Here is a 26153-nt window from a genome sequence, read left to right on the forward strand (position 1 = left end):
TTGATATTTCTGTTTGTATACTGTAGAATATAAAGTGGATATGTCTGTGTGAATACTGTAGAATATAAAGTGGATATGTCTGTGTGTATACTATAAAATATTAAGTGGATATGTCTGTGTGTATACTGTAGAATATAAAGTGGATATGCCTGTGTGTATACTGTATAATATAAAGTGGATATGACTGTGTGTAAACTGTAGAATATATAGTGGATATGCATGTGTCAAATTATCTCTCTTGAGAGCATCAGTGCCAGTTACTTATTTAAGTTCATTTTATGATAGCGATTGTCCTCTGTTTTAGACAGTGCACTGGAGTGACGCAAATATCAGAGTGTAGCAGAGAGCAACTTGTTGACACGAATCAGCTGTCATTGAATATTCAATCCATTCTCCCTCAGCTGAAGAGCCTGCAGAACAATCAGGAGATCAGAATTAAGTCCTTGCAGAAGTCATACAGAGAACATGAGCAAATCGTGATAGAACAAATGCGTCAAATGATCAACTCAATGCTTGGCAAAAGTGAGAAGGAACATGAGCAAGAAGAACTGAGTCTGAAAATACATTTAGTTGTAGCAGATTTCGAGAAAAGTGCTTTGAAAGAAATTACAAATGAAGTTACATTCGTAAAGGATTCAATTGCAAGATCTATCACCAAATGCACCAGGCTTCAGAATGACTTGTCTCAACTCCATGACTCAATTCAGAAAATTGGGGATAATAAGGAGCTCTGCTTTATAGCCTGCATGAAATGTGAACAAAAATTACAGCAGGCTTTGACAGATTTGGGAAAGGCAGGCAATGTTTTCACTGTCAAGGGGAAGTCTGCACACACAGTGAAAATATCAAACGATTCACACCTATGCACTATTACAGCTTGCTGTGCTCTCCAAGACGGACGGGTTCTAGTTCTAGACGAAAGTAATAAGAAAGTAAAGCTCGTAGACCAGCAGTACCAGGTGGTGAGTCAATGCGATGTGACTGCTTATCCTCTAGACATGTGCTTGACAACATCCAATGAGGTTGCAGTGGCTGTGGACAATATAATTGACACACATGAGATCCAGTTTATCGAAGTCAATCAGCACCAGCTTCAGACAGGGAGGAAACTTCAGTTTCAACATAAATGTATATGTGTTGCCCACAACCAAGGAGACTTGTTTATCTGTTCTTATACCGCATTGTACAAGTACTCACTGGGTGGAAAACTGGTCAGCAGACTCTTTGTGGATCCATCAGGTATTTGTTTAGGTAAGAATGATGGTTATGCCATCCTTTTATCATTAAGAATATATATTTCAAAATGAGTGTAGATTTGTTTTATTTAAATGTGTTCATTGATTGATACAAATTATAGCTTTAAAGATTTTCATGAGTAATTGTCCTGCAGAAAAGTGTCCATTTTTCACTTAACCCGAAATTGGGGTATATAGTAAAGTGTTTTTTGTTAGGGGACATGCTACTGATAAAGAATCTAAATGATGCCGGGCTTGTATCTTTGGGGGTTACGAGAAATTCAAGATGTCGTTCAAGATTGCGGCCATTTTCAGTCTAATTTGTTTAATCAAATAGAAATGCATTTTTTTATTTATTATAATGTCATTTTGATATAGCTTAACATGTTAAATATGAATAAAGAAATGCAAACGTGTATAAACAAAAAATGAATATGGCATCCAAAATGGCTACCAGAATCAATTTTGCTGCTCAAACATTGCTCTTAAAACCAAGATCTATCCTGCCACCTTATTGCTTCCAATCAGCTGTTGTTTGTTCTCGGTAAAACCTTGTATAATATTATGTGGTGGTACAGACATATCACCCTTGAAATCTACACCCTTGGGACATAGGATTGTCTACCTGACCTAGCCACTCTTCTGTGCTGAACCCTATGCATTCGGCCAAACAGTACGTAGACATCGCATTGATTCAGATGATTCTTATATAAGACTTAAAGTTGTCAATATAGTCATGAAAGTTGTCAATATAGTAATGTATCTTTTCGTCCAAGGGCCAATGAATGACACAAATGCCATCAGATTCATCTATTAATGAACATGTGATATGGCTGCGATGTTCCCCTCACACACATTGATTGATACTCCAGCACCTATTTGCTGTTTTTTTTCTATTCTGAGTTCTGAAGCCAATACATGGTTTGGTATATGGTTATTATCAATTTCCCTAGAATTAGCTTGTAAGCAAATCACGCTTGAATTAATCAGATTGATGTCAAACACTTTGGTGGCTGCATCCCTAATGTGCTTTCAAGACACAACCTTGGTTTCAACTTTCTCAGAATACTTGATTTATCCTAAGCATCTGCATTAAACCTCGCCCGCTTCTCTTGTGTGTTGCTCATCAGTGTCCACTAAATTGGCACTGCTCATTTCTCTCAGATCTTCTTCCATCCTATTGCAAAAATATGCAGGCTCAAACTCAAAACTTTGAGATTTTCAGGTTGAAGTGATGAACCTATAATTCACGTCATGTCATTGCTATATCTAATAAAAGTTGTTTCTTTTAACTTGCTGCTCAATATAGCATCCCATACCCCCTGGAAAATGTCTCACGACATGCTCATCCTATAAGACAGGTCTTTTGAGATTTCATGCATGTTTTCCATTGAACTTAGATAATAGAGGCCGTATCACGAGTAGTTTGATCGTGCAGAAGCAAGAGGTATAGTAACATGGACTTAACTGATGCCAAGTGCAGAGGCCAAACACCGTCTCTTTCTGCTCGAACATACATCATTATAAGAAATCATGCCTTAATTAAACAATTTAACAATTTAGACGTACGACTGGCACATGCTATGCTGTTAAGATACATTTCTAGATCATCAAATGTCTGAAAAGTATTCTTAGTGACTTTTTGTAATGCCCGTACATTCTGTGGATATTTCTCCCATTTAGAATTTTTGGATTTCAGCAAATGTTGACTGATGCAACTCTTCCAACACATTATTTGCAATAAGCGTTCCCACTGACCAAACAAGTAATCTTTAATCACGTTTCACTCATCAAATGGAAGCAACGTTGGAAAACTAGTATTTAATATTTTTGAAACACAATTAAAAAACATTAATAATTAATTTGCGTAGTCAATGCTTACCCGATATAAATCAAACGGCTTTAAATCATTTGTGCTTAACGAATGTGTGTACATGGTGTTCGCACCTAGTGTGTTATGCGGTTCTTTTGTATGTTTATTGTGGTTTCTTAGTTTCCTTGTCAGTAATCTCTTTTTGTTTAGGTAAAATACTACATTAGAGGGCTTTTAGTAGATCATATGACATGGTACTTTCAAATAACATTCAGAAATACAATTATTTCAGTTTGTATAGCATGAACTTTCGATTAAATATAATGGCAATGTTATTTAAATTGCAATTATTTGCATAATCGACCATATTCGCAGCCATCTTGCGTATAATCTTTAATTTTATTTAAATTGATTCACTCTCTAAACATTAACCATCATAACATCATCCAAACAGATCCAACAATAATGGATAAAGTCATGATTATATCACCAAATACGTTAAAATGCTGAAAGCCATCTTGGACGCCATCTTGGATTTTTCAAAACCGCCAAAGATACCAGCCCGGCATCATTTGGTTTCTTCATCAGTAGCATGTTCCCTAACAAAAACACTCTTACATTTACTCTACACCACAATGTCGGGTATGTGTCATTTTCTGCCGGACTATAATAAAGTAATTTTACTGTCACCACATGACATGTCTTTAACAGGCCTTTCGGTTACGGTATACTAAATTAGTAAATTATCGTTTCATGTAAGGCTGCACTCTCTAAAAAAATATCATTGTTGATTCGAAGGCATGTCTTACACTTTAAACTCTTGTTCGGGTTATATCTTGTGAGATAGTTGTAGGGCATGAATAGATGTTCACTACTGAATCCCTGAAATATGATAAACTTAGAGACTTTAGTATAGCATTGCACTAAAAATGGTTACATTCCCCTAAGAAACGCCCGGAAAAAAGTTGCGAAAACAGTCGATTTTGATTTGAATCGGGTTCTTTCTTGGTATGAACATGACATATTTTTTTTATTGCATAAGCCGATTCCGCTTAGAATGGTCTTTACGAAAAGTTATGTTGATGGGGGTCTCTATGTGCAAAATGTTGATTTTATTTTCGCTTAAAGTTGTCGCTTTTAAATTGATTTATTAAATGAAACTATTTAGTATATTACGACCTTTTTACTGTATCATTGACGGGTCCGTTAAACTAACCCATTCCCAAAGAGAATAAGTGAACAAATTCCCAATTTGAAAACAACTCTTAATTTAAAAAAACTGTCTTATGGTTGTTATATCTTTATTTTTTTTTTCAATTACATCTAACAACGTATATAGCTACACTTTATCTAATTGTGTTCTTAAAATATTAGTTATTAAACAAAATTCACAAATCAATGGACTTTTCCTCAACAAATTACCATTCCCCAATTTATTGTTCCCAATATGGCCAGAATAAGGCCTGTGTTAATAGAAATTGAATTCCAGGGAAAGAGTTATAACCTGCATTTCTTTTAAAAAACATTTTGCAAACTCAACTGAAATCGTAATGACGGTATTTTGAATCTTTTATTGTATTTATTTACTTTCATATGCGCATGTTGATTTTACTGTGTAACTGCTTCCAGCTGTGTAAGTGTTTTCATTTGTGTTTATTGTTTTTATCTGTGTGATTGTTTTTGTCTGTTTAATTGTACGCCACTTTCTTTCTTACCCACCAGTCTGAGTTCCACTTGTTAAACGTTTACAAACTATGGATACAGATGTCACATTAAACTATTAAGTACTTACTATTATTTGATTTTATGCAGATATTTAAGATGTATATTTGCCTATTTTAACAACACATGTAATGCAATATCACTGCAGTCGGTTTATTAAGAAGATTTAACATTTACAATTTTTCAAAATATTGATGTTTTTTTATGTAACAGGGTGCGCGGTAAGTCCCATAGGGGACAAGCTATACATCGTCGACCATTTTAAGCACAAGCTCCTCACCCTGGCCAGCGATGGAACAGTCCTGGCTACCTTAACAGACCCAGGACTACGAGGCCCAAGTTGTGTTCATGTCACCCCTGCAGGCCAGGTGCTCGTATGTGGACATAAGTCCCGTACTATAGTGCAGGTGGACAGTAAAAATAGCAGGAAGCTGATCACTCTTGCTACAGCGATGGATGACGTTTGGAATCCATTCTCAGTCTGCTACAGCAGCACCTCATCCTCATTCATTGTTGGACAGTGGAGGAATAACACGATCCTGGTAATTAAAGTGGAATAGTGTGTTCATGTTAATAAAAGGTGCAGTAATATTTGATTTACAGTACAATGACCATATGGTGGTGGGCATTAATATGTGTTTATCGTTATATGTTACCGTATAAACATGCTTGTATAGTTGCAGAGACGTGAACAAATATTCTTGCTTGATTTCACAGTGTGAACTTTGTGTTCTTTGCACATCAAAACTTATTGTTATAAAATATCATATGTTAGGTTATATAACAATTATTATAGCATTGTCTTTGAATTGACAAGTTGTCAATTACTATGTTTGTACGAACAAAAACATTTTAGTATAAAGTTCTTGTCTGTAAATACATTAAACAGGTATATGACATTTGCAATATTTAAAAATATCATTTCTACATACATGTAGAATATGAATACTGGTCTATAAATTTAAAACATTACATATATTTTTTAATATGAGTTTGAGCAATCTTCAAAGGAAAAGATAATAATCTTTTGAGTAGTTGTTACGGAACTTATAGACATTTTAGACATTGAAGTACATTGGTTAATTTCATGTTTAATGCTGCTGATTATTTTACCATTGTAGATAATAACAACCAGACTATTCTGCTTGTAATTTGAATTTTATTTTGGATGACAAGTTTCCGTATAATCAATATAACGATTCAATTGTAAGGCAATATCATTGTCTTTTGACAACAAAGATAAGTGTTCGTGCATTACTAACTTGGTTTTTACTTCACTTTACTGTATGACATTGTTGCTACACTTGTTACATATGTTGAAACTGAAGAAATTCACAGACGATTGGAGTATTTTAAAAATTATATAATCTTGATGTTGTTACATGTATGTTTAAGACAACTGAAAACTTATATTATTCTATGCTATGTATCAGTAGGAAATTATTTGCTGTTCTGATGTTCATTTACTGTTATGCAAACTTCTATATGTTTCGTTGCACTAACTAAGCTAACTGTAAAATACCATATATTTTTCATATATGTTGTTGCAACTTTATTACAAAAGTTTCGCTGTATATGAAGCTTCACTTGATGAAAAATCACATTTTAAATGGCTTTTCTTTCGACCAGGAAGGAATATCAAAGAATTCGCATTTTATCCAAAATCAGTCAGCAAACCTGCTACAAAGGTGCTCACTGAATGGGCTAAAAACTGATTAAATTAAAGATTGTGAGAGCAAAGCTTTTTTTAAACAGTGTTTTAGAAACTGGGCATAATTTCATAAATAATCCACCAACCCCGTGAAAGTTACCTGCTGCAAGAAAACCAGAATAACACATTTTATTATATGGTATAATGCATTGTTTAAGAAGTAAGTCAGCTAATAATACTTACAACGGTTGACTCCCAGTCTTCGATGTGGGGGCGGATACACCTTATGGCTTCATGAACACGCAAGGGGTTATCACGTCATGAGCGTTGACATACTTAGCCACGCTCCATCCACTAACAGGTTGATATGCGGTTTTGGGAAAACCAATGACATGATGGACTGATCGGACAAGCTCCCTCACTCTTGTCATGCAGACTCATTGAAATCTGATCTCAGAACATATAAAGGTGAGGCGTGTTTGTTGATGGATTTACCGGTGTTGTAAACGTATTGTAGTCATGTAATGGACGTATGTTTGTAAATTTTGGTGGGTTGATCTTCATCAATGTGCTTGAATACAAAGAAAAAAGAAAAAATGTGTAATTTTTCTTAGTTGGATTTAGTTAACACAAGTGTTACTAATGTCACGGTAACTCCGTGCTATGTGTCCGGTAATGCACAGGTTTAAACCATTTCCTTAGGCAGAAATAATCGAAACAAAAGTCGTGTGTGTAACTTTGTGTTCCCGGAATAAACAGATTTAAATATATTTGCCTAGATGGACTTAGTCGACACAACAGTTGTCAGGGAAACTCTTTATACTGTCTGATACACAACGTCATAAGCTTAAGTTAAAATAAACATTCTTATACGTTTCTTGAAACTCTTTAATAGTGCATCTTATATAATATTTTGCATAAAAAAATGCACTGGGTGTATTATATGAAACCTAATGTTTTCCTATAATAAATTGGCATAAAATATTTTAAAGTTTTGTATTGGAAATATATACAGTCTGTAAACATTTTCACGAGAACTGATAATAAAGGCGCAGGTACAGATACATCAGTATTTAATAAGAAACTAATAGGTTGAAGTAGGTTTTTAAATCGTAACTGTCCCTGCTTTAAGAAAACTTTTTTTTAAATGAAGAATATTTGTTTTTAAATAATTTGTAATAACATAACGAGTGCGGTTAAGAAGATTTGGTTGCCTGTCTTGTCTGTTTTTAAGTCGGTTAGCCCGTCCATCCTTCCGTCAAACTGTCTTTCGGTGTGTATATCCGCCATTATAAAAATATGTATGTCAGTCAGGTCTTATGTCTTGCATGTCTGTTTACATATCCGACAGTCGGTCTGTTTGCTCGACCGATCGATCGCCCACCTGCCCACTTGAACGATCCCCGCTACTCCTCCCTAGTGACATATTCAATGCGTCTTTTCGTCCGTCCATTTATCTGTCATTCCGTCTGTATGTCTATCAATATGTGATATGTGAAACATCTGCTCTAAGGTTATAAACAATGGATCGATAATGAGTCTTATCCCTTTTCTAGAGCACACTTCTATTTAAAAGACTAACTGGTCGATCAGAAAAGGATGCATGCATATATGATGAATGAGCATTGCTTAATTTTGTGTTTCATTTTATTCATAAATTAATGTACTTAAATAGATTATATACGCAGAACGAGACATTGGTTACCATGAGCATTTCGTGCTCTGGAAAGCTAAACAAATTAAGCTTAACTTATACGTGCATTCCTTCAAAACTCTATTAAAATACGTTCATTTGCCATGGAAAAAACATATTTGTATTATTCGAAACAGTCCTGAGCAATCACATGACGTTGTTAAATATTTATGATATTTATATTATATAATATTATATTTGTTAATGATTTATTTATATAAACATAATATAGTACACTTGTTTCTTGGACTCTTGATAGACACACGCATCTTTTTCAAATGAATATAAACGTTAGAGATGTCTGCATTATTGTAGTGGCTGTTTATAACTTATGTCATTTAACTACAGATGCATACGACATACAATAATCAGTAGAAACACTAATATATAACATAGTTCATGCTCTATGGGAACAATTGTTGCATGCAAGTATTATGTAAAAGCGAGGTTAATAGTTTGTTAAATACATATATACAGCGTGTCTTTACATTGTTTAACAACAAAGCCATGAAACATCGCAAACTAACTGATCACAAAATGTGTGTGTAGCTCATATTTATAATAAATTGCACAAGCAACGTGTTTCTTTTGTATATTTAACCACTTAAAGACGCAGAACACGCCGGATATGCCAGTTAGCGGCATTGTTTTTGCCAAGATAGCGCAACGATGCCTCGTAGAGAAGTATAGCCATGATATAGTCATCTTCCATATTACAACAGTGATTCATCAAGTTCCATGCAGTTTCGAGGTGATACAGGTTGATTTTAATTCTTGTACATATGTAAGACCGCCATGATCTAAATGTCTGTAGCTGTTTGTCACGTTCACCGAGTCCTCCATACGTCAGGTATTGCCTATAGTGTAAGAAAGGACGAGCGTCTACCTCAGCCCAGTCCATCCAATGTTTTTTAAGCGCTGTCTCTCTGTGCCACTTCTTCTGCAGTGATGATGCAATTCATTTCAAGCAATATATGAAAAGAGTGGAATACAATTCTTCCCTTAAAAACGTGACACAGAATGCGAACATCAGTTCAATGAATCCGTTGACAACGATACCTGATAGCAAATTAGAAAACACGCGGAGATCCTGTTCTCCTCCTTCTCCTCGACATACACACACAGCCTTTACCTTGCTGTGATACCTCCTCTGCACATCCTCCAACACTCTTACGGCCGCGTGAAGATGTCCACTACAGTATGATATAGAAGCCAACTTTAGGCGACTAGATGCTACATCCTTGTTAAGGGAATATTTTAAACGCCCTAAACGTTCCGTTTCAAGTACGTTTAGTAGTCGCAAACATTTAGATGATTGCATTGAATTATATAACGCATTAAAGTGTCAAATAAATCCTAAAGAAACATTTGTCAATATGACATTTGTAGAGAAGTTAAAAGTATTGCGTAATATATATGCTATATCTTGATGTAGGGTTCTATTGGAACCGCATATAAACATACAACATCTAAATATATTATATCATTAAAGGAGTGAACTTGTTTGATGGGACGCTATTATCGGTTCTGCAGAGACGCCTTTTAGTGTATATAGATTCATATAAGGAACAACTTACAAGATGTTTTTTATTTTGATATCGACAATATAGGCTGTCGGATACAAGCTTGTTGTATGAGGCGAAATGTACAAGCTGGAGAATTTCAACGTGTATGCTGACGTAACAGCATCAGCCTACTGTTGAAGTTCGAGTGCTTACAAAATGTGTGTAACATATTTAGATGTTGTATGTTTATATGCGGTTCCAATAGAACCCTACATCAAGATATAGCATATATATTACGCAATACTTTTAACTTCTCTACAAATGTCATATTGACAAATGTTTCTTTAGGATTTATTTGACACTTTAATGCGTTATATAATTCAATGCAATCATCTAAATGTTTGCGACTACTAAACGTACTTGAAACGGAACGTTTAGGGCGTTTAAAATATTCCCTTAACAAGGATGTAGCATCTAGTCGCCTAAAGTTGGCTTCTATATCATACTGTAGTGGACATCTTCACGCGGCCGTAAGAGTGTTGGAGGATGTGCAGAGGAGGTATCACAGCAAGGTAAAGGCTGTGTGTGTATGTCGAGGAGAAGGAGGAGAACAGGATCTCCGCGTGTTTTCTAATTTGCTATCAGGTATCGTTGTCAACGGATTCATTGAACTGATGTTCGCATTCTGTGTCACGTTTTTAAGGGAAGAATTGTATTCCACTCTTTTCATATATTGCTTGAAATGAATTGCATCATCACTGCAGAAGAAGTGGCACAGAGAGACAGCGCTTAAAAAACATTGGATGGACTGGGCTGAGGTAGACGCTCGTCCTTTCTTACACTATAGGCAATACCTGACGTATGGAGGACTCGGTGAACGTGACAAACAGCTACAGACATTTAGATCATGGCGGTCTTACATATGTACAAGAATTAAAATCAACCTGTATCACCTCGAAACTGCATGGAACTTGATGAATCACTGTTGTAATATGGAAGATGACTATATCATGGCTATACTTCTCTACGAGGCATCGTTGCGCTATCTTGGCAAAAACAATGCCGCTAACTGGCATATCCGGCGTGTTCTGCGTCTTTAAGTGGTTAAATATACAAAAGAAACACGTTGCTTGTGCAATTTATTATAAATATGAGCTACACACACATTTTGTGATCAGTTAGTTTGCGATGTTTCATGGCTTTGTTGTTAAACAATGTAAAGACACGCTGTATATATGTATTTAACAAACTATTAACCTCGCTTTTACATAATACTTGCATGCAACAATTGTTCCCATAGAGCATGAACTATGTTATATATTAGTGTTTCTACTGATTATTGTATGTCGTATGCATCTGTAGTTAAATGACATAAGTTATAAACAGCCACTACAATAATGCAGACATCTCTAACGTTTATATTCATTTGAAAAAGATGCGTGTGTCTATCAAGAGTCCAAGAAACAAGTGTACTATATTATGTTTATATAAATAAATCATTAACAAATATAATATTATATAATATAAATATCATAAATATTTAACAACGTCATGTGATTGCTCAGGACTGTTTCGAATAATACAAATATGTTTTTTCCATGGCAAATGAACGTATTTTAATAGAGTTTTGAAGGAATGCACGTATAAGTTAAGCTTAATTTGTTTAGCTTTCCAGAGCACGAAATGCTCATGGTAACCAATGTCTCGTTCTGCGTATATAATCTATTTAAGTACATTAATTTATGAATAAAATGAAACACAAAATTAAGCAATGCTCATTCATCATATATGCATGCATCCTTTTCTGATCGACCAGTTAGTCTTTTAAATAGAAGTGTGCTCTAGAAAAGGGATAAGACTCATTATCGATCCATTGTTTATAACCTTAGAGCAGATGTTTCACATATCACATATTGATAGACATACAGACGGAATGACAGATAAATGGACGGACGAAAAGACGCATTGAATATGTCACTAGGGAGGAGTAGCGGGGATCGTTCAAGTGGGCAGGTGGGCGATCGATCGGTCGAGCAAACAGACCGACTGTCGGATATGTAAACAGACATGCAAGACATAAGACCTGACTGACATACATATTTTTATAATGGCGGATATACACACCGAAAGACAGTTTGACGGAAGGATGGACGGGCTAACCGACTTAAAAACAGACAAGACAGGCAACCAAATCTTCTTAACCGCACTCGTTATGTTATTACAAATTATTTAAAAACAAATATTCTTCATTTAAAAAAAAGTTTTCTTAAAGCAGGGACAGTTACGATTTAAAAACCTACTTCAACCTATTAGTTTCTTATTAAATACTGATGTATCTGTACCTGCGCCTTTATTATCAGTTCTCGTGAAAATGTTTACAGACTGTATATATTTCCAATACAAAACTTTAAAATATTTTATGCCAATTTATTATAGGAAAACATTAGGTTTCATATAATACACCCAGTGCATTTTTTTATGCAAAATATTATATAAGATGCACTATTAAAGAGTTTCAAGAAACGTATAAGAATGTTTATTTTAACTTAAGCTTATGACGTTGTGTATCAGACAGTATAAAGAGTTTCCCTGACAACTGTTGTGTCGACTAAGTCCATCTAGGCAAATATATTTAAATCTGTTTATTCCGGGAACACAAAGTTACACACACGACTTTTGTTTCGATTATTTCTGCCTAAGGAAATGGTTTAAACCTGTGCATTACCGGACACATAGCACGGAGTTACCGTGACATTAGTAACACTTGTGTTAACTAAATCCAACTAAGAAAAATTACACATTTTTTCTTTTTTCTTTGTATTCAAGCACATTGATGAAGATCAACCCACCAAAATTTACAAACATACGTCCATTACATGACTACAATACGTTTACAACACCGGTAAATCCATCAACAAACACGCCTCACCTTTATATGTTCTGAGATCAGATTTCAATGAGTCTGCATGACAAGAGTGAGGGAGCTTGTCCGATCAGTCCATCATGTCATTGGTTTTCCCAAAACCGCATATCAACCTGTTAGTGGATGGAGCGTGGCTAAGTATGTCAACGCTCATGACGTGATAACCCCTTGCGTGTTCATGAAGCCATAAGGTGTATCCGCCCCCACATCGAAGACTGGGAGTCAACCGTTGTAAGTATTATTAGCTGACTTACTTCTTAAACAATGCATTATACCATATAATAAAATGTGTTATTCTGGTTTTCTTGCAGCAGGTAACTTTCACGGGGTTGGTGGATTATTTATGAAATTATGCCCAGTTTCTAAAACACTGTTTAAAAAAAGCTTTGCTCTCACAATCTTTAATTTAATCAGTTTTTAGCCCATTCAGTGAGCACCTTTGTAGCAGGTTTGCTGACTGATTTTGGATAAAATGCGAATTCTTTGATATTCCTTCCTGGTCGAAAGAAAAGCCATTTAAAATGTGATTTTTCATCAAGTGAAGCTTCATATACAGCGAAACTTTTGTAATAAAGTTGCAACAACATATATGAAAAATATATGGTATTTTACAGTTAGCTTAGTTAGTGCAACGAAACATATAGAAGTTTGCATAACAGTAAATGAACATCAGAACAGCAAATAATTTCCTACTGATACATAGCATAGAATAATATAAGTTTTCAGTTGTCTTAAACATACATGTAACAACATCAAGATTATATAATTTTTAAAATACTCCAATCGTCTGTGAATTTCTTCAGTTTCAACATATGTAACAAGTGTAGCAACAATGTCATACAGTAAAGTGAAGTAAAAACCAAGTTAGTAATGCACGAACACTTATCTTTGTTGTCAAAAGACAATGATATTGCCTTACAATTGAATCGTTATATTGATTATACGGAAACTTGTCATCCAAAATAAAATTCAAATTACAAGCAGAATAGTCTGGTTGTTATTATCTACAATGGTAAAATAATCAGCAGCATTAAACATGAAATTAACCAATGTACTTCAATGTCTATAATGTCTATAAGTTCCGTAACAACTACTCAAAAGATTATTATCTTTTCCTTTGAAGATTGCTCAAACTCATATTAAAAAATATATGTAATGTTTTAAATTTATAGACCAGTATTCATATTCTACATGTATGTAGAAATGATATTTTTAAATATTGCAAATGTCATATACCTGTTTAATGTATTTACAGACAAGAACTTTATACTAAAATGTTTTTGTTCGTACAAACATAGTAATTGACAACGTGTCAATTCAAAGACAATGCTATAATAATTGTTATATAACCTAACATATGATATTTTATAACATATAACAATAAGTTTTGATGTGCAAAGAACACAAAGTTCACACTGTGAAATCAAGCAAGAATATTTGTTCACGTCTCTGCAACTATACAAGCATGTTTATACGGTAACATATAACGATAAACACATATTAATGCCCACCACCATATGGTCATTGTACTGTAAATCAAATATTACTGCACCTTTTATTAACATGAACACACTATTCCACTTTAATTACCAGGATCGTGTTATTCCTCCACTGTCCAACAATGAATGAGGATGAGGTGCTGCTGTAGCAGACTGAGAATGGATTCCAAACGTCATCCATCGCTGTAGCAAGAGTGATCAGCTTCCTGCTATTTTTACTGTCCACCTGCACTATAGTACGGGACTTATGTCCACATACGAGCACCTGGCCTGCAGGGGTGACATGAACACAACTTGGGCCTCGTAGTCCTGGGTCTGTTAAGGTAGCCAGGACTGTTCCATCGCTGGCCAGGGTGAGGAGCTTGTGCTTAAAATGGTCGACGATGTATAGCTTGTCCCCTATGGGACTTACCGCGCACCCTGTTACATAAAAAACATCAATATTTTGAAAAATTGTAAATGTTAAATCTTCTTAATAAACCGACTGCAGTGATATTGCATTACATGTGTTGTTAAAATAGGCAAATATACATCTTAAATATCTGCATAAAATCAAATAAAAGTAAGTACTTAATAGTTTAATGTGACATCTGTATCCATAGTTTGTAAACGTTTAACAAGTGGAACTCAGACTGGTGGGTAAGAAAGAAAGTGGCGTACAATTAAACAGACAAAAACAATCACACAGATAAAAACAATAAACACAAATGAAAACACTTACACAGCTGGAAGCAGTTACACAGTAAAATCAACATGCGCATATGAAAGTAAATAAATACAATAAAAGATTCAAAATACCGTCATTACGATTTCAGTTGAGTTTGCAAAATGTTTTTTAAAAGAAATGCAGGTTATAACTCTTTCCCTGGAATTCAATTTCTATTAACACAGGCCTTATTCTGGCCATATTGGGAACAATAAATTGGGGAATGGTAATTTGTTGAGGAAAAGTCCACTGATTTGTGAATTTTGTTTAATAACTAATATTTTAAGAACACAATTAGATAAAGTGTAGCTATATACGTTGTTAGATGTAATTGAAAAAAATAAATAAAGATATAACAACCATAAGACAGTTTTTTTTAAATTAAGAGTTGTTTTCAAATTGGGAATTTGTTCACTTATTCTCTTTGGGAATGGGTTAGTTTAACGGACCCGTCAATGATACAGTAAAAAGGTCGTAATATACTAAATAGTTTCATTTAATAAATCAATTTAAAAGCGACAACTTTAAGCGAAAATAAAATCAACATTTTGCACATAGAGACCCCCATCAACATAACTTTTCGTAAAGACCATTCTAAGCGGAATCGGCTTATGCAATAAAAAAAAAATGTCATGTTCATACCAAGAAAGAACCCGATTCAAATCAAAATCGACTGTTTTCGCAACTTTTTTCCGGGCGTTTCTTAGGGGAATGTAACCATTTTTAGTGCAATGCTATACTAAAGTCTCTAAGTTTATCATAAGTCTAAAGTCTCTAAGTTCATCAGGGATTCAGTAGTGAACATCTATTCATGCCCTACAACTATCTCACAAGATATAACCCGAACAAGAGTTTAAAGTGTAAGACATGCCTTCGAATCAACAATGATATTTTTTTAGAGAGTGCAGCCTTACATGAAACGATAATTTACTAATTTAGTATACCGTAACCGAAAGGCCTGTTAAAGACATGTCATGTGGTGACAGTAAAATTACTTTATTATAGTCCGGCAGAAAATGACACATACCCGACATTGTGGTGTAGAGTAAATGTAAGAGTGTTTTTGTTAGGGAACATGCTACTGATGAAGAAACCAAATGATGCCGGGCTGGTATCTTTGGCGGTTTTGAAAAATCCAAGATGGCGTCCAAGATGGCTTTCAGCATTTTAACGTATTTGGTGATATAATCATGACTTTATCCATTATTGTTGGATCTGTTTGGATGATGTTATGATGGTTAATGTTTAGAGAGTGAATCAATTTAAATAAAATTAAAGATTATACGCAAGATGGCTGCGAATATGGTCGATTATGCAAATAATTGCAATAAATATTTAGTACATATGAAAGATTCAGATTAACTACAAACAAAGAATTGATAAGTAAACAGACTTGTTATAATAACTTGCTCGTGTGCAATGTGTTTATTACTATAAAAATGTGTTTAAATTCTTGATATGTTTCCACAAGTATCTTTTATAGAAACATTTTTTGGGAAATAAGAATATTTTAATTGTGTCGTATTTTGAATTGTTCAAGATTTTTGTCATTGATGATTCATGATAACTACTAAACATTAGATGAAATCATTTTTTTATTGGAAAATTGAAACAATAAAAGTGACATGGATCAAATTTCCAATCTGACAGTTTTTCGAGAATTTGAAATTTTTATTGAATAACATGACTATTGTTGTTCAAGTGTTAAGTTATTGACAATGAAAGCGAAGATGATCATCGAGATGACATTAATTGATTGAAAGAAAATGAATTTAACTTTTGAAGTAGAAAACAATGCTAAAAATATTTTAATGATTCGTTACTAGGCTCATGAATTGCCCATTAACTTCATTTTAGACAAACACATGTGTCAATAATGTTTATCCATCGCCTAGGCCTCCTTAATAAAATTACATACGAATTTTAAGTGAACATATTTTTAGACAAACGTATTTTAAATGTTTATCTTTATTTAATCTGTATTCTTGGGCATGCAAATGTAAAACTGTAGATAAATCAGCAATAGTTTGCCAAATAACTGGTTAGATCTCCTCGTAATAATCTATGCCATGCACAGTGTTTATCATCGCGCCGTCCGATTTGAATGGATGATTCGCGCATGCTCGTGGGGTGGCCATGCTCGTGTTCTATACATAGAAATAATTCTTTATCATATGTCGAATTACTTTCCACATTTTTGATACTTTTCCACGCATTCTTTTCTTTGATTGTGGTTTGTTGTTTTTACTTGGCCTGATTTGAGCCATTTCCAAAGAGACAAACTACACGTATCCGGCATTCTCTTTTTTATTTGTGGTATAAAATTTTAATTTCCTGGAACAAATAGTGTAAGTTGTGTAAACGTTTCATGCGGCGTTCAATTCTTATAATGTTTAAAATAATATAATATTAATAACTTATGTACGTGTAAGGAGTAGATAATAGTAAGTGTTTCGGTTTCGATCCTAAAATAGCACACATCCAAAACTAGCATACATTCCAATTCTCTCCTTAAATCCATTATTATTTGAGGAAACACATAATAAACGTGCATACAAATATTAAAATGGTCAAAAGTTTCCTTCTCTGACATTGTATTAACCAAATGTTTTAAACATGAACTTACTTGATATTACACATGATCACGGAAACAAATATACGCTCTCTAAATGGTTTCAAATTTCACTCAAAAAAGCAAGGATTTTGTACTCTTGATACGTATGTTAAACCACGCTATCTGTGTCTTGTTACTGCTGTAACAATAATTTGTCATTAGAAAGTTAACGAGAGATAATATCGATAGCATTCTGATAGCCAAACTTTAACATATGCAAAAGAAAATTTAACACTTGCTCTCGGTTTGAATAGAACAACAAAAGAACAAACAAGAACTTAGTCAAAAGACGTGTGATCAAACTACATACCTGAATTATTCACGTTGCTAACTATGGGTACATTATTAAGTTAAAAGAAATTAAACGTCCTCGTTTTCTTTCTAACTGTCCACAACTTCAACCAAAAACAAACATGCTAGTGTCACGACTCCAAGGTAGCTAAATCACATTACAATTTCGCTTATCTCAAAAGCGTAGTCCATTTTCATTTGCCAATTTAAGATCGCGTATCAGAACACAATTCGTGTATATGTCTAACAAGCTTTTATATTTATGCCGCAGAATATACGGTAGCTGATAACGAAAAAGTTGATTGATAAGTTGACATGTAAACCCATTTCCTGTTCATGTTAAATTTTACTCACGTTGTGTTGGACATTTTTAACTATTTTGAACATGTTAATTGGATCAGTTCCGCTGTTTTCTCTGAATGCAATTGCGTCCATTATTTAACGTAGTGGGTTAAATTTTGAATTGCGAATGTTTGGATACGCTGAAAATTACGGGTTATATTTTGTATGGAGTATGTTTGGACACATTAAAAATTACGGGTAACTTTTTTATGACGAACGTTTTGACGCATTGAACATGGGAGCTTAATCTGCTTTTGATTAAGCGGTTTAGATAAGTTGTTTTGCAATTCAAAGTATATTATATATATATATATATATATATATATATATATATATATATATATATATATATATATATATATATATATATATATATATATATATATATATATATATGTGTGTGACGTCGTCAGCAGAAATCAGTACAAACGCGGTCGACGTTATTTTAAGCTACGCGTGATTGAAGCGCGGCGTTATGAAAATGAAAATAAAGTTATAAAAATATTATGAAAAACCTATTGAAAATTGAGATATATGCATATTTTCGAAGAACGAAATGCCCCCGAGCTCTGATCGACAATGTACACTTATAATTTTTTATTTGATTGGAAGTTACCGTTGCTTTGTTGAGCGACCTCTACTAAAAATGGCGTGTCGTAATTAGCCTACGCATTGACATTGTTCACCGTTTGTTTGCGAGTTCCTTTGGAATAAATTGTCAATCAATCCTGACAATAATTTCTTCAATTGAAGGATCGTAGTTAAAATCAGGTAAGATATTTTAATAAACTTGACAATCATTAATTTTGGTAAACAATGGTCCTATTTAGAGAACATTGAAAATGAAACTGTTAACCCGGAAGAAAATACTTCGCTACGAAAACTTTGTTGTTGGTTACAAAATGTAATGGCGCACTTATTTATATTGTAAATATGTCACAAGAAAGTTCAGCAAGCACGATCCCATATGAAATCTCACAGGGCCAGGATGATATTTTTTATTGAAGATATGAATTTGGTTGACAACTTGACATTAATATTTTCAAAACAGACCATCAAGCATTATACATGATAATATTACAATATAAAGAAGTGAAACTCCAGCTGCTGGAGCAGTATTGAATTTTCATTAAAAACAATTAGTTGGTCCTTTATTTAAGGCAAGTGACCGATTGCCCAAACAGTACAAAACAGCACAATACAGCACAATACAAACCAACATAAACACAAAATATGAATAAAGCTGGGGTCACCGCCTTGGAACGGTCAATGCAAAGCATTGGGGGTTTAAACCTGGTTATAGAGCGCTAAACCTCACACTTTAACGTCATAGCATTGTAACTCAAATTAAACAATAATAAAAGGGAATTAAAACGCATTGCATTGAAGATACATGAGTAACAGAATTACAACTTTTTGACGAACGATCAAATAAAACTATTAACAATTGTCAACTACATTCCTTCTTTATAGAAAAGATTTGAGAATATAGAATCATATAGTTAATATCTCAGATAATCATCGTGCAAATGCAGGAAGAAGCATCAATGATGGGTGTAAAAATTCCATATTACATAGCTTGGTTGTTTATGTGACTGCTAAACAAATTAAAAATAATTAAATCAAACAAGAAACGCCTATCAGAGAGAAAATATAAATAAAATGGAACGTTATATTCCCAATGACCTATGCAGGTAGATTACAACTGGGAAAGTCGGTCGTATGACGTCACAAAAATCCATAATGACGTGACCAAATTCCAAGGGCAGTACTAAATAAAAATATTAATGGGGCTGTGCTACTTATAAAAACAAGTTTAGGTGATTTAATATTAAGAAGCAAATGAATAAAAATAGTAATTCCATTAAAGCGACATTATTGGAATCAAACAGTATATAGGTGTTTTGACAACTGAAGACAGAAATGATTTGATGTACGATTTGAGTCCAAATGTAGTTTACATGCAGATTTGTTCATACGACACAATGACACAATTTTATTCAACAGTGAAAAATGCCTATAATGTAGTATTCATGCAGATTTGTTCATACGACACAATGACACAATTTTAATCAACAGTGAAAAATGCCTATAATATCACTAATGATTCCAAATGTTAAGGGAAGAAAGATATAGTGAATCGAAAACCATCAAACACGTGTTTTTAAGTACATTAGCATCGTATCCTTTTGATAAAAACAAGTTAATTAAATTGAAAAGTTTAATATGAACATTTGGTTTAACATATTTTAATTTGCGGACACGCTTCAAAACATCTCCGTAAAATGATGGATGGGAGATTCCATTATTTAAATGCCATTTTAAAGAAACATTATATTTTGAAATTAAATCACCATACTTAGAGTAAAATCTAGCAAATTTATTTCTTAGGTATGATACAAAAAGCCTTGTTTTAGCAATTTTTTAGTTAATATTAGATTACGATCATTAAAATCTTTAATACACGAACATGCTCTGGCATAACGTACCAACTGCGAAATGTAAATACCATAGGAAGGTCCTTTAGGGATGTTGCCATCTAGAAACGGAAAATTTACAATTTCAAAGTTAAAATCGTCCCGTTTGTCGTATAAACTAGTTTTGATCAAATTATTATTAATAGTTAAATGTAAGTCTAAATACGTCATGTATTAGAACTATTAAAATGAAAATGTGCCCTCTTCAGATTCTGATGAAGACATTAAAGGGGCCTTTTCACAGATTTTGGCATTTTTTAACTTATTCATTAAATGCTTTATATTGATAAATGTAAACATTGGATCGTAAAAGCCTCAGTAAAAAATCAAGAATAAAATTAAAAAAAGGAAAAGAACATTGCCCGGAGCAGGTTTCGAACCAGTGACCCCTGGAGTCCTGCCAGAGTCCTGAAGTAAAAACGCTTTAGCCTACTGAGCTATTCCGCCGAATACACATAGTTGACGTTTTTTATACCTTATATAAGCAATCTTCGTAGTTTCACAAAATTTAACGACAAAAACAGAACTCTCCAAATTATTCAATCGTTTCGCGTTGCAACGCTTTATAATTTTTAGGTTTTAAAATCGTCAAAAGATGCATATAATGGCTATATTAGACCATGGTAAATGTTCAGTATTACTGTTTCCTCACAAATATCATAACTAAAACGAAAATTTGCGAATCTGAAACAACTTTTTTCAATTTTGTCAATTTACCAAAGCGTGAAAAGATCCCTTTAACTATGAGTCAAACTGTTTAGAAACAGAATTATCAGGATTCAGCGCTAAAAGAGACAGATGGAGTGTCTGTCCCTACTGAGAAGTCCTTGTTTGATTTAAACAATTAAAGGAACAAGAAAAGCAAAACAAATTCCAAATTCTAACATGTGGCTGTTATTCATTTCATAACAAAACGTAAAGCGATGTGATTGACTTTCAACAAGCAATCTCTTTTAGACAATGCTGCCATGAACTCACTCGTGATGAATTGGATTTAGTTATAAAATGGTTAACAAATAAGAAGGGCTTAGAATAGATATAATATTTATGTTTAAGTTTTTTTAGGTTTTATTTACAGATTGTGAAAATGATATGTTAATATTCTTTCCATTTTCAATTAGGGCTGCACACTCGAATGAGATACTCGATGATGGTGACTGCGGCCACATCAAGTTCTAGCGTGATTGGCATTTTGGATTATGGAAGTCAAAGTGTAGGTATATTCATCAGTAGATAATGATTTACCATCTGATAATGTTAGTATACATATTGCAATGAGCACTGGCAAAATTATTACTTCCGGTATTCATAAGAAATGTTTTTAATACATGGACTTTTTCCCATCTTTGTGAAGTGGCCTTTGGCCCCTCATTTTGTGAAAAAATGAGTTGAGAACTGTTCTGAATTGTGAAAAAATAGTTTAGTTAAATAGTTAAATTGTGAACATTTGAGTCACAGGCTTATCAAATGTTTGAAAAACTGCAATTCTCTTAGAAGGAAATAAAGCTCTGCAATATTTAACCAATGTTCATGCCTCACACTTTTCCAGACTTTGTGATGCAGAGACCATCGAAGCTGTTGCTGAGACTGTATCCACCTCCTCAAGGTCTGGACTTAATGTGCCGCACATGATTGGTGATTTGGAGTAGCCGGTGCACCTATACGATTGGAAAACTTTTCTTGCCCAGTTGTTCATACCCTTGAAGAACATTTGAAAGTACCAACATTTCCTCACTGATGCTGGTAAACCAGGCTTGGTATTTTGTAAAACAAGTGAAAAATCTACAGTTCAAACTCACTGTATGTTAAACTTTAAAGAGTGCTGACCTCTTACCATCAATGTCTAGCCAGTCTTGCCCAGCCTGAATTAAAGGACCTTGACTCAGTATTGCCTGACAATGGTTCTTTATGAGGAAATAGGGCAATTTTTTTAATCAGACCTCAGTAGACAAGCTACCTGTCCCAAGCCGAAGTAAAAAAAACAAAAACTGTCTGTGTAACTCAGAAGTTGCAAAAAACATGTGCCCTGTCCTATCTTTGTTTTTAGGTTGAAAATTGTATGATCCTGTTTGTCAAATAGCCTTAGATTATTTGTTTTGATTACCAAGTTATATGTTATTGTTTACTATATAAACTGTTCATTGGTGAACTTTTCAGCAACAATTACTAGTGTGAAAATTTTAATATTAAATTGGCCTGTGGTATGGTATTTTCTAAATTTAAACTTTTGATGTGATGCTATTAATGTAAAATGTCATGTCTTGAAACATGATTTATAAAGTTTGTCAAAACATTTAGCCATATAAATAAACCACTGTCCATGTGTGTTCATTTATTATGACCGGTGGTAATATATAAGTTTTGTTGAAGCTCATCATACCCATGATTGCGAAACCTATATACATGTAAAATAAGAATGTTGGTTGCTATGGAAACATTTTTTTGGCATTTGCTTATTTGTTGATGGAATTAATTCTATTTATATGATAATGGTATTATGTTTATTTTAACTGATTTATAGAATGTATATGTTAATGCCTTAAAAATAATACATGTTCATCTTTAATTGTTCTGAATTAGAAGTACATGTTGTTATTATTTGTGTTTATTTATGGCGGTTTTAGTATGTGGGTTTCGTAAACAAATTGTAGTTAAATTGTTTGGTCAAATAATGTTGTTTTTTTCATGTTTGATATGTATGGGAATGATTTACTAATAAAATTAGGTGTTTTTGCTGTTAAAAACAGTAAAAATGGATATTTTATCTATTTGTTGCCATGGTAACCATGGTTACCATCAGCAAAATGTCTGTACATTAACATTTTTACCAGCATATATGTATGGCACTATTAAATTACAGATATGATGTTTACGTTGTGCAAAGTCTTAAATGGATTGAAATCAAAACACTGTAAAATATGTGGATCTTTTCTAAAAAAAGGACATGTTGCACTTTAACTCAACCTATTTTCTTAGATTCTTTGTGTTACTATGTATTAAATAAACACCATGTTGAAATAAAGATCATTGACTATAAGCAGTTTTATCATATATTTGACAAAAACGTAAAAATTTAGTTTTTTTCCTGATATTTAAACAATTTAAATGAAATTAATGTATTTTATGTTAATTCGTTACCATAGCAACCGCTGTATTCAAATGATTGCTTTTGTTCGCACATAAAATGTAAAAATCATGGTCAGTGTAGCTAATGCATTAAATCTATGTGTGAATGCTATACGGTAAATACATGTATACATGTACTGTATTTACAAAAAAGTTTGTTGTCAATGTCAATTGATATAGAAAACCATTATTTATCTATAAGATCGTATAAAGGGTGCATGTGTTCAAAACTCATTATCTCAAAAACTATTATAGATAGAAACCTAAAATTTTGGATTTGACTTATGCTTGCATTTATCTTTTACAAAATGACAAAAAACGAAAATGTGATTTTTCCTCGTTTGTACTGATTTCTGTAGCCTATGGCACACATATATATATATTATATATATATTTATTAATCATTGTTCCAATTACAATTGAGACAAACGTTCTGACTAAGTTTCATGACGATTTGGAAATACATCTGGCCACAAGACTGTTTATCAACATGTTATAACATTTCACTAGTCCTGACCAAAAAGTAATGTGTACATACCTTACAATGTAACTAAATAAACTATGTATCATTAACAGCACAGTATAGTGTGTATCTGACTATTCTGCGCTGTATCGTTTCAATTTCAACAACAATATTTGTTAGCAAGTACCAGCCACATAACTGAATAACTTGCTAATTTTTAGAGAAAAAGAACACCTTAGATGATTTTAACCTGAACTGTAGGTTTAGCAAAAAATGTTTTTGTCTTGTCTGGACTTATATTTTGGTTGTCCCGGACAATCGAACTACCGTATATGTCGAATCCCGCCAGTGATATCATACTTCTCAGCGGTCATGGTCGTGTTGAAGCAAGACTAACATTTGTGTATAGTAGGTATAAAGATTGCAAAAACAATGACCCGAGAAATAATTTGAAAGATCATTTTAGTTGTCGTTTACTATACTATTTCAAACACGTACATTCTAAAAATATTATATACCAATAATCGTTTAAGAGCATTTGTATTTTCAAACGTTTATAAGTTTTATTTCTTGAAGCATGCATACTACTATATCATATTAAACGAATCACAAGCAAAACACCTTACACTATTTTTGGGGCAAATTGTTTTTTGAACAGTCACGTGTTCAACAGTCAAAGCGTGGCCAATCCAGATATTTGCAAAAATATTTTGGTGCAGATTTTGTGCAATAGTACTTTGAGAATAAATTTTACACTTTGTAAATGTGTGTGTGTGTGTGTGTGTGTGTGTGTGTGTGTGTGTGTGTGTGTGTGTGTGTGGTGTGTGTGTGTGTGTGTGTGTGTGTGTGTGTGTGTGTGTGTGTGTGTGTGTGTGTGTGTGTGTGCGTGCGTGCGTGCGTGCGTGCGTGCGTGCGTGCGTGCGTGCGTGCGTGCGTGCGTGTGTGTGTGCATAAGGCATGTCTGTGTTTGCCAAGCAAGCCTGTCCGCTTATCCTAACTGTTTAGAAGTGTACAATTGAAACAATAGATGTGTTTGTCAGATACACAATGCCCCCTACTGCTCCGCTTGGATTTTTTTAATCATTTGGTAGGTACAGGTGATTATCTCCCTTTAAAGCTTATTACTTCCCTTGGATTTGTATTTTTGACCTTTAACCTTGAAGGATGACCTTGACATTTAACCATTAAAATGTGCAGCTCCATTAGATACACCTGCATGCCAAATATCAAGTTGCTTTCTTCAATATTGCAAAAGTTATGGCCAATGTTAAAGTTTTCGGACGGAATCACAGACTGACATACAGACGGACTTACAGTTCAACTGCTATATGCCACCCTACCGGGGGCAAAAAAAGGCGGATGTTGTTTAATATAGCTGACCAAGTGGAGAACATGTGTTAACACTTCGCCGAGTTAACCTTTCTTCCACATATCGGATTAAACATTTAAGTACACAGAGAACTAACCAAGTGTGGTATATATTTTAATTTAACATTATTGATATTAATCATTATCATGGTCCTAAAATAGTTAACGATTAACAACAAATGTTGGGCTCCCTTTTTAAAGATGCCATTTCTGAAGTCAAAATATGTTTTAGAACAAATGAATTCGGATATTTATATCAATCACGAATATTCTGATAAAGTAAAAAGTGTATATGTTCACTCAATTATATTCTTAATTGGAATACTTTACATATCGTCTTGATTAGTATACTAAATACAAAACCATCATCATATTTAAATTGGCTGGCTGTCGACACAAACGTCTGTTCTCATTTTACTAAAATATGATGTCATGTAAATTAAACATAATATATCATTTGTAAAAATTGTATTTTTATTATTAAGGTAATGTTTGTTCAGCTTTTTTGTTTTTCGTAAAGTTTTTCAAAAGTCAGAATAATGGAAGTGTCATGAGCTCAGTTCAAGCGACCTCTTTGAGAGTTTGACCAACTGTGGATGTTATTTTCATTTTAATTATTTGAATTTGTTTGTTACTCTCATAAATGTTGTGGTGTTGTTCTAATTGGAAATTTCCACATTTAAGAAATGTGTTGACAGTCAAATACCTGCTAGTATAGCTACGTA

The 26153-nt window shown here is 33.6% G+C and overlaps 1 protein-coding gene across 1 annotated transcript; it reads left to right on the forward strand.

The window, feature by feature from the left end:
• The first annotated feature begins 278 nt into the window (after positions 1 to 278).
• LOC127839871 (uncharacterized) lies at positions 279 to 5330 on the forward strand. Its single transcript, XM_052368261.1, has 2 exons — positions 279 to 1239; positions 4984 to 5330. The coding sequence occupies exons 1-2, from the start codon at positions 279 to 281 to the stop codon at positions 5328 to 5330; spliced, it is 1308 nt and encodes a 435-aa protein (XP_052224221.1).
• Positions 5331 to 26153: the final 20823 nt, after the last annotated feature.

This window comes from Dreissena polymorpha, chromosome 7 (assembly GCF_020536995.1).
Source record: "Dreissena polymorpha isolate Duluth1 chromosome 7, UMN_Dpol_1.0, whole genome shotgun sequence".
Taxonomy (NCBI): Eukaryota; Metazoa; Mollusca; class Bivalvia; order Myida; family Dreissenidae; genus Dreissena; species Dreissena polymorpha.

Bases quoted from the DNA above. Each gene is read 5' to 3' on its own strand.
- LOC127839871 (XM_052368261.1), top strand. From the start codon at position 279: ATGATAGCGATTGTCCTCTGTTTTAGACAGTGCACTGGAGTGACGCAA. The intron at 1,240-4,983 runs GTATTTGTTTAG...TTTATGTAACAG, and splicing joins ACTCTTTGTGGATCCATCAG to GGTGCGCGGTAAGTCCCATA.